The 9,609-nt window shown below is 42.6% G+C and overlaps 1 protein-coding gene across 2 annotated transcripts in view; it reads left to right on the top strand.

The window, feature by feature from the left end:
* Nucleotides 1-6,143: 6,143 nt before the first annotated feature.
* The window catches only part of ntn1a (netrin 1a), a 99,289-nt gene continuing 95,823 nt past the window's right edge, over nucleotides 6,144-9,609 (top strand). Inside the window, exon 1 of one of the 2 annotated variants that reach the window (XM_058403798.1) lies at nucleotides 6,144-7,314. In XM_058403798.1, coding sequence (XP_058259781.1) covers nucleotides 6,300-7,314 — 1,015 coding nt within the window. In that variant the 5' untranslated portion in view covers nucleotides 6,144-6,299. The remainder of the gene's footprint in view (nucleotides 7,315-9,609) is intronic. The other variant, XM_058403797.1, reaches the window with a different exon arrangement.

Genomic DNA, 9,609 nt, shown 5'->3' with positions numbered 1-9,609 from the left:
GAAGTGTGTTTAGGGAAGGTGCATGAGAGGACGCAGGGGGAGGGGCTTTCACGCCCACACAGCAGCGGAAGTCGTTCTTTGATGTTTTGTGTTTTTATGAATTGGAGTGTGTTGTGGCATCCTGCATAAGGGGAAAAGGGTACAAAGAGCAGGCAGTGTGTGTGTGTGTGTGTGTGTGTGTGTGCAATTGTATTGTTCTAGTTCTGAAATTCACATGCAACAATTTGATTAAAACTAAACTTCATTCCAAAATCTACAAAAGTGTAAATTGTGTGTTCCTGTAAAAACCCTACAGTGTGAGTAAAATAAAATCTTACTCAGTGTGTGTGTGTGTGTGTGTGTGTTGAGAAGTTTGACTGACAGCACTGATTCCACTAGGGGGAGACAGTGTACAGTGTGTGTTTGTGTGTTGTTTGTGTGTTATTGAGCTGATGAGCTGAATCTGGTGCATTAAGTGTGTTTACATGTGGCTATGTGTGCGAGGGTGTGTGTGTGTGTGTGTGTTTGTTTGTGGGTGTGGGTGTGTGTGTGTGTGTTTGTTTGTGGGTGTGGGTGTGTGTGTCTGTGTGTGTTGGGGGGGGTTGTGGATGTGCGGGTGAGTGTGTGTGGATGTGTGTGTCTGTGTGTTGGTGGGTGCATGATTGTGTGTGTGTGTGTGTGTGTGTGTGTGTGTGTGTGTGTGTCTGCTCTTGTTTTTCAAAGCTAAAGTTGACATGATCACTTCCTCATACAAATCCTGATCTCTACGATGTATTTACTGTAAACTGTAAATCCACCCCCCACACACACACACATACACACACAATGTTACATAACACATCTGAAATGAAGCAATAGACAGGATCATTCATAACGAACCATGGATCTCTGACAGATCTCTGACATATCTTTGATAGATCTCTGATGGATCTCTGATAGATCTCTGATAGATCTTTGATAGATCTCTGATGGATCTCTGATAGATCTCTGATAGATCTTTGATAGATCTCTGATGGATCTCTGATAGATCTCTGATAGATCTTTGATAGATCTCTGATGGATCTCTGACAGATCTTTGATAGATCTCTGATGGATCTCTGACAGATCTCTGACAGATCTTTGATAGATCTCTGATGGATCTCTGATAGATCTCTGATAGATCTTTGATAGATCTCTGAAGGATCTCTGATGGATCTCTGATAGATCTTTGATAGATCTCTGATGGATCTCTGATGGATCTCTGATAGATCTTTGATAGATCTCTGATGGATCTCTGATGGATCTCTGATAGATCTCTGATAGATCTTTGATAGATCTCTGATGGATCTCTGATAGATCTCTGATAGATCTCTGATAGATCTCTGATGGATCTCTGATAGATCTTTGATAGATCTCTGATGGATCTCTGATGGATCTCTGATAGATCTCTGATAGATCTCTGATGGATCTCTGATAGATCTTTGATAGATCTTTGATAGATCTCTGATGGATCTCTGATGGATCTCTGATAGATCTCTGATAGATCTCTTGTCAGATCTCTGAGACAAGATTTAACATTCAACATTTAAAGTTCATAACATCAAATCATAACATTATTATGAAGCACTGATGATGATTAAGACATGACCTTTCACATGTCCATCATGCATCCTGCTGTTTGAAAAAGACAAATCAGAGTGTATAGGGTGTGTGTGGTTTGGGACACATCCACAGGGACTAATGTGGAGATTAAATCCATTGTTCCCTCTGTTAGTCTAGGACTACAGAGTGTTTATTATCCTCAAGCAGGACATAGAAATAGGAAACCTTCTACAGTACACAAATATAATCTCCACATTCTACAGCCAAGTGATGACCATGCTGGGGCTTGATCATGACCCTGGTGCTCTAGGGAGTAGGTTGTAGGGAGTAAGGTGTAGGGAGTAGGGTATAGGGAGTAGGGTGCAGGGAGTAGGGAGTAGGGTGCAGGGAGTATGGTGTAGGGTGCAGAGTGCAGGGTGTAGGGTGCAGGGTGTAGGGAGTAGGGTGCAGAGTGTAGGGTGCAGGGTGTAGGGAGTAGGGAGTAGGGTGCAATGTGTTGGGAGTAGGGTGCAGGGTGTAGGGTGCAGAGTGTAGGGTGCAGGGAGTAGGGTCCAATGTGTTGGGAGTAGGGTGCAGGGTGTAGGGAGTAGGGTGCAATGTGTTGGGAGTAGGGTGCAGGGTGCAGAGTGTAGGGTGTAGGGAGTAGGGTGCAATGTGTTGGGAGTAGGGTGCAGGGTGTAGGGAGTAGGGAGTAGGGTGCAATGTGTTGGGAGTAGGGTGCAGGGTGTAGGGAGTAGGGAGTAGGGTGCAATGTGTTGGGAGTAGGGTGCAGGGTGCAGGGTGTAGGGAGTAGGGTGCAATGTGTTGGGAGTAGGGTGCAGGGTGTAGGGAGTAGGGAGTAGGGTGCAATGTGTTGGGAGTAGGGTGCAGGGTGTAGGGAGTAGGGTGCAATGTGTTGGGAGTAGGGTGCAGGGTGCAGGGTGTAGGGAGTAGGGTGCAATGTGTTGGGAGTAGGGTGCAGGGTGTAGGGAGTAGGGTGCAATGTGTTGGGAGTAGGGTGCAGGGTGTAGGGAGTAGGGTGCAATGTGTTGGGAGTAGGGTGCAGGGTGTAGGGAGTAGGGAGTAGGGTGCAATGTGTTGGGAGTAGGGTGCAGGGTGTAGGGAGTAGGGTGCAATGTGTTGGGAGTAGGGTGCAGGGTGTAGGGAGTAGGGTGCAATGTGTTGGGAGTAGGGTGCAGGGTGTAGGGAGTAGGGAGTAGGGTGCAATGTGTTGGGAGTAGGGTGCAGGGTGTAGGGAGTAGGGTGCAATGTGTTGGGAGTAGGGTGCAGGGTGCAGGGTGTAGGGAGTAGGGTGCAATGTGTTGGGAGTAGGGTGCAGGGTGTAGGGAGTAGGGTGCAATGTGTTGGGAGTAGGGTGCAGGGTGTAGGGAGTAGGGTGCAATGTGTTGGGAGTAGGGTGCAGGGTGTAGGGAGTAGGGAGTAGGGTGCAATGTGTTGGGAGTAGGGTGCAGGGTGTAGGGAGTAGGGTGCAATGTGTTGGGAGTAGGGTGCAGGGTGTAGGGAGTAGGGTGCAATGTGTTGGGAGTAGGGTGCAGGGTGTAGGGAGTAGGGAGTAGGGTGCAATGTGTTGGGAGTAGGGTGCAGGGTGTAGGGAGTAGGGTGCAATGTGTTGGGAGTAGGGTGCAGGGTGTAGGGAGTAGGGTGCAATGTGTTGGGAGTAGGGTGCAGGGTGTAGGGAGTAGGGTGCAATGTGTTGGGAGTAGGGTGCAGGGTGTAGGGAGTAGGGTGCAATGTGTTGGGAGTAGGGTGCAGGGTGTAGGGAGTAGGGTGCAATGTGTTGGGAGTAGGGTGCAATGTGTTGGGAGTAGGGTGCAGGGTGTAGGGAGTAGGGTGCAATGTGTTGGGAGTAGGGTGCAGGGTGTAGGGAGTAGGGTGCAATGTGTTGGGAGTAGGGTGCAATGTGTTGGGAGTAGGGTGCAGGGTGTAGGGAGTAGGGTGCCACGAGAAGAAAGAGATTATGAATTTCTCCCAGGTTTATCTTTTTTTAATCCAGACCAGGTAATGAGAAGATCCACACTGCCACCTAGTGGAGATCACTGGAATACACACACACACACACACAGTTTTCTTCTTCTTCTTCTTCTTCTTCTTCTTCTTATTATTATTATTATATTATTATTATATTATTAGTAGTAGTAGTAACAGTAGTAAAGTAAATAAATTGAATTGAATAGTAGTAGTCATATTACTGTTGTTTTTTTGTTAAACCTCACACAAAACCTCTCAGTTGTATTTCTACTTTTTTTTTTTTTACTTGCTATTTATTTAAGATATAAACTTTTTTAATACATTTTTTAAATAATTGTTGATTTCTGTTGATTTTGTGATAATCATTAAATATATAATAATAAATAATTTAAATCATTTGTGATTTTTTTCTTCATTATATTATTTGTGAACATTTATTCATGATTTGTCTTCTGTTGAACTGAATTTTTTTTCCAAAAAGAGCTGTTTTTCAAAAAATTATAATCACACAGAAAACAAGGAGTTTTAATTTAATATTAATTTAATAAAATTCCTCAGTACTGAAATAAAAAATCCAGCACAATTCATTTCCATTGACCTTACAACATACACACACATTTCTGCAATTAACAACAACATTAAAATTCAAAAAGTCTGATTGTAATAATAATAAAATAAATATTTATTAAATAAATGTAAGTAGCTAAAATTATAAAATTATATTAAAAATATGAACAATGTATATACAGTCTAAATGTATTTAAATGTAATTCTTCTTCTTCTTCTTCTTCTTATTATTATTATTATTATGCTAAAGTCATTAATTAATCTGCACGTGCACTTGGATGTTGATCACTGCGTCACTGAGCACGGTCTCGCGCGCCACCGAACTCTCATCTGAAATGTAAAATCTAACGGAGGTTTAACGGAACAGCGGCGAGTCTGCGATTAGGAACACGAATTCAATACAAAACAAAACGCGTTTATTCTTTATTTTAATCACTAATGGGGGAAAATGCTATAAAATTAAGAAAATACAGTCAGTTAATAATTTAAGTTCTTAAATGACGTCTTTGTAGCGTCCTATAGCCGCGGAGATGGTTAGCTAATTCGGCAAAAAAGAAAAAAAAAATCAAAAACCTTTCATTTAAATATTAAAATTTTCTAACATTAGAAAAATTATATATATATATATATATATATATATATATATATATATATATATATATATATATATATATATATATATATTTGCTTTTTATATGATTTATATATATATGATTTATATATAATTATAATTATAATTTATTGATATATGATATATGATTTTTTATATGATGTTGTAATAACGTTTAACATTTTTATTTAGTGATGTAACAATGCAGTTTTATAGACATTTATATTTACACATTATACAGGAGTGTGAGGTAACCTCAGGGGTTTTGATTACACGTCACTGTACTTTTACCTCAGAGAATTTACCTCAGAACTGCCTGAACGCTCGTTTCTATTCCGCGCGCACGAGCTCTACCGATGGATGTCGTTGTTTGTTGGAATACGGCAGCTCTCGCGCGCAGTGGCGTCGTGTGCTGGACCTAATGAAACTACTGCAAGTAGTGTTCAAATTATAATAAAATAAACAAATAAAACAATAGCGCGCTCACAGTTTAGCATTTATCACACACTTCTATCACCAGAGCTATTCTAAATGTCTGATTTGTTCCGACCTCAGAGAAGTCTTAGAATTGTTCTTGTTCTGAAAGAACCAAACTCTACTCTATTGGGGTGGAACCATCAAGGGTTCCATCATGTGCTTGTAGTGTACCTTTAATTAGCAGGTGGAGTAGAGATGTTTTGTAGAGGGTGTAGACTCCGCTCCAGTGTTCCTGGTCTCGGGTTCAGGCTCTCGGGGTTCCTCGGGGTTCTCTGGCTTCCTCCCACATCTCTAAAGGAAGACATGCCAGTAGGTAGACTGGCTATGATAAATTGCAATGTGTGTGTGTGTGTGTGTGTGTGTGTGTGTTGCACACAGGCGATTTAAAACATGTTCAAGTAATTAAACAAATCATGTAATTAATCATGCGTGAAATTCTCCTTGTAACACATTACTCTTATTATATATATGTACACTCTTATTATTACAAATAAGACAAAACCTGAGTTAAAATGTTATTTCACAGAATTCCTCGGACAGGTGAACCACCAGAAACTCTGCTGCTGGACATTTCCATTCGATAAAAATGTGAAAACGCATCGAGTGAAAAGTCTGAAGAGTCTGAAGAACCGAATCACTTTAAGAGAATCTTTAAGACATGAATGAATACAGGAGAGAAGATGTGAAGAGTGTGAGGTGCTGAGACAGGGAGAGGTTTCCCACATGGTCAGTCTGAGGTGGAATTATTATACCGAGATATCGAATCCGAGATACCGTCTATCTTTGTCTTCAAAGAACAATTAAGTCTTAAGGTATTAAGGTTGTAGTTTCCTGAAATCCCACAGTGTTCATGTCTTTTTTAGGGTGGTCTCTCTCTCTCTCTCTCTCTCTCTCTCTCTCTCTCTCTCTCTCTCTCTCTCTCTCTCTCTCACACACACACACACACACACACACGCCGCACTCCCTTTAAATTTACCGTGTGTGTGTGTGTGTCTCCTCCTCTTGCAGGATTACCGGCTCCGGTCTTCGCTGATCACACACTCTGAGGGACTGTGTAAGGGCTGTATTGTGTATCAGTTTGTGTGCGAGTTAGTTTGGACTACACACGTTAACGGGAATGATGTTTCTGGACTGTGTCGTTGTGTTGTTCGGTGTGCTGCTCTCGGCGTTCTGTCGGCCCTCGGTGGAAGCGGTTGCGAGCTCGTCGCCGCCGGACCCGTGCTACGAGGAAAACGGACAGGCGCGCCGCTGCATCCCGGATTTCGTGAACGCTGCGTTCGGCCGAGAAGTGCGCGCGTCCAGCACGTGTGGCCAGAAGACACCGAGTCGCTACTGCCTGGGGACGGAGAGAGGCGGCGGAGAGAGGAGTCGCGAGTGCCGCGTGTGTGACGGGTCTGACCCCAAACGGCGCCATCCGGCTTCGCACCTCACCGACCTGCACAACCCACACAACCTTACATGCTGGCAGTCGGAGAACGGCATACGGTACCCGCAGAACGTGACGCTGACGCTGTCCCTCGGTAAGAAGTTCGAGGTGACGTACGTGAGCGCGCAGTTCTGCTCGTTGCGTCCGGACTCGATGGCCATCTTCAAGTCTATGGACTACGGCAAGACGTGGGTTCCGTTCCAGTACTACTCGAGCCAGTGCCGGAAAGTGTACAACAAACCGAACCGGGCCGTCATTACCAAGCAGAACGAGCAGGAGGCCGTGTGCACGGACGCGCACCAACAGCAGCAGCTGCACCATCAGCAGCCGGTCTCGGGCGGCCTCGTGGCCTTCAGCACGCTGGACGGCCGGCCGTCTGCTCACGACTTCGACAACTCACCCGTGCTCCAGGACTGGGTCACGGCCACGGACATCCGCATCACGTTCAGCCGCTTGTACGGAGAGGAACGCAAGACCGAATCAGAGGACGAGGATGACTCGCACTTCTATGCCGTGTCGGACCTGCAGGTGGGCGGCCGGTGTAAGTGTAACGGGCACGCCTCGCGCTGCGTGCGCGACCGCACCGGAGAGCTTGTGTGCGAGTGCAAGCACAACACGGCGGGACCCGAGTGCGACAGGTGCAAACCGTTCCACTACGACCGACCATGGCAGCGCGCGACGGCGAGAGAGGCCAACGAGTGTGTCGGTGAGTGGTCAATAACATTATAGCTATAGACTTGCTTTAATTTCACACTCACGTTTTAATGGACACATTGGCGTGTAGGAGGAACACACGTGATCCCTGGCGCGTGTTAACACTGATACAGGAGCGTGGCGTTATTAAGCTTACACAGGTGTGTTTCCTTCCTCACTGACCATACAGTTTACACACCGAAATCATAAATTTCAGGGTCAAACAGGTGTCACTACAATACTCAGCTGATGCTACAAACTGACCTGTACATTACACTCAAACCTGTACATGACACCTTCATAAACTGACCTGTACATTACACTCAAACCTGTACATGACACCTTCATAAACTGACCTGTACATTACACTCAAACCTGTACATGACACCTTCATAAACTGACCTGTACATTACACTCAAACCTGTACATGACACCTTCATAAACTGACCTGTACATTACACTCAAACCTGTACATGACACCTTCATAAACTGACCTGTACATTACACTCAAACCTGTACATGACACCTTCATAAACTGACCTGTACATTACACTCAAACCTGTACATGACACCTTCATAAACTGACCTGTACATTACACTCTACACCTCAAACAAAACAAATCATTTCCATCACCAGTGTGAGGCTGTGTTTCCTTAAACAGGACAATCATTTCAGTGTAATGAGACAGAGCCATAGTTAGATTTTTTGAGAGGATCTTAAATATTAAATTCTAATTCTAAACAATATTCAACTAAACACACACACACACTGTTCATACACACTTGTCCAGTCCAGTGTGGTGTCTGAGCCGAGAGAGCTCAAAGAACATTCAGAACATGACACATGGTTAGAGTTAATTAATGAAGGAATCTTTAAAACAAAAAATCTTCTATATCTTTATAAAAGTCCATTAGCTAGAGGATGTAGTACACCTATAAATCTATAGATTGGTCAGTGTGGAACCTCTGCTGAAGGTTCGAACCCGAACAGTGTGATACGCCGAGTTTAAACTGTGCTGATGGCTTCGGGTTTCTTTCACTGGATCTACTTCACTGTCTAAAGCTGAAGAGTGTAAGAGAAAGTAGCTGAAACACATGAAGGTACATGATTGGACATTAAGGGTCACTGCTGTGTGTGTGAGGTTCCAGCAGAGCTTTATGACACTGAAGATCTGAGCATTTGGAATTTTATAGAGCTCTTAAAGGAAAAAAACGAGATCCCAGTTGTACAGCTATATAAACATCACCAAATAATATTTCAGTCCATTTCATTTTTTTTTATAAAGACAGAAAGCAAGAAAGAAATTCTTTAAAAAATGTTTTTATTTATTTATTTAAAATTTCTTTATTAAGTTTTTTTTAATTGCAGGAATTATTTCAGTTTCTGAAGAAGATGTGCTGTATATAGCCTTCTCATTATACCCTTAAACCAACAGGTTTCATTCACCTTTAAAGCTTATTTAGAATGTTTATTATTATTATTATTATTATTATTATTATTATGTAAATGTTTTAATGTGATTTTATTCTCCTATTTGAATTACTCTAGTAAGTGGTTTAGTCTCACACACTGTATCTGTATCCATGTGTGTGTGTGTGTGTGTGTGTGTGTGTGTGTAATACAGTTGGTGAAAGCATGTTGGGAGATTATTTATCAGAAGTAGCTTGGCCTGTACATGATGGCCTGTACATGATGACGTGAATTAAATCCTGAGCAGATTGTGTGTGTTGTGTAGTAGGATGTAAATGGATCAATAAATTGTGACGTCTATTACAGTGTTGCTTACTAAATAAACCTTAAACCTAAATTCACAGGTGAGTTTTGTTTGTAGGGACACAAGAAAGATTAATATTAGAATATTAGAAATTTTATTACATCAGAAACCATTTATTACATCATTTACAATAAAAATCAAAGTATTATTTTTTATTATTATTGATGTTGTTTTTAAATACAGAATGTAATTATTAATATTATTTATTCACCCCTGGCAAAAAAAAAAAGAGAAAGTATCTATTACTTTGATGCTTTCATATTCACCGTAACCCTGCATTTGTTTGTTCAAGCTTACTGTTGTTTGTCAGGACAAGAAGAAAGAGAGAGATGGAAAGAGAAAAAGAGACTGATTGTATGAGAGTAGGAGAGAGAGAGAGAGAGAGAGAGAGAAAGAGAGAGAGAGATAGAAACAAGGAGAATTAGAGAGACAGACAGGTATATAGACACTCAAACTGAGAGAGAGAGAGAGAGAGAGAGAGACAGAGAGGGAGAGAGACAGAGAGAGAGAGATGTCTGTGGCCTCTGACACGA

Source organism: Hemibagrus wyckioides, linkage group LG11 (genome assembly GCF_019097595.1).
Source record: "Hemibagrus wyckioides isolate EC202008001 linkage group LG11, SWU_Hwy_1.0, whole genome shotgun sequence".
NCBI lineage: Eukaryota > Metazoa > Chordata > Actinopteri > Siluriformes > Bagridae > Hemibagrus > Hemibagrus wyckioides.
Note: the sequence above shows the minus strand (reverse complement) of the source record. Positions and strands in the feature narration are given on the sequence as shown.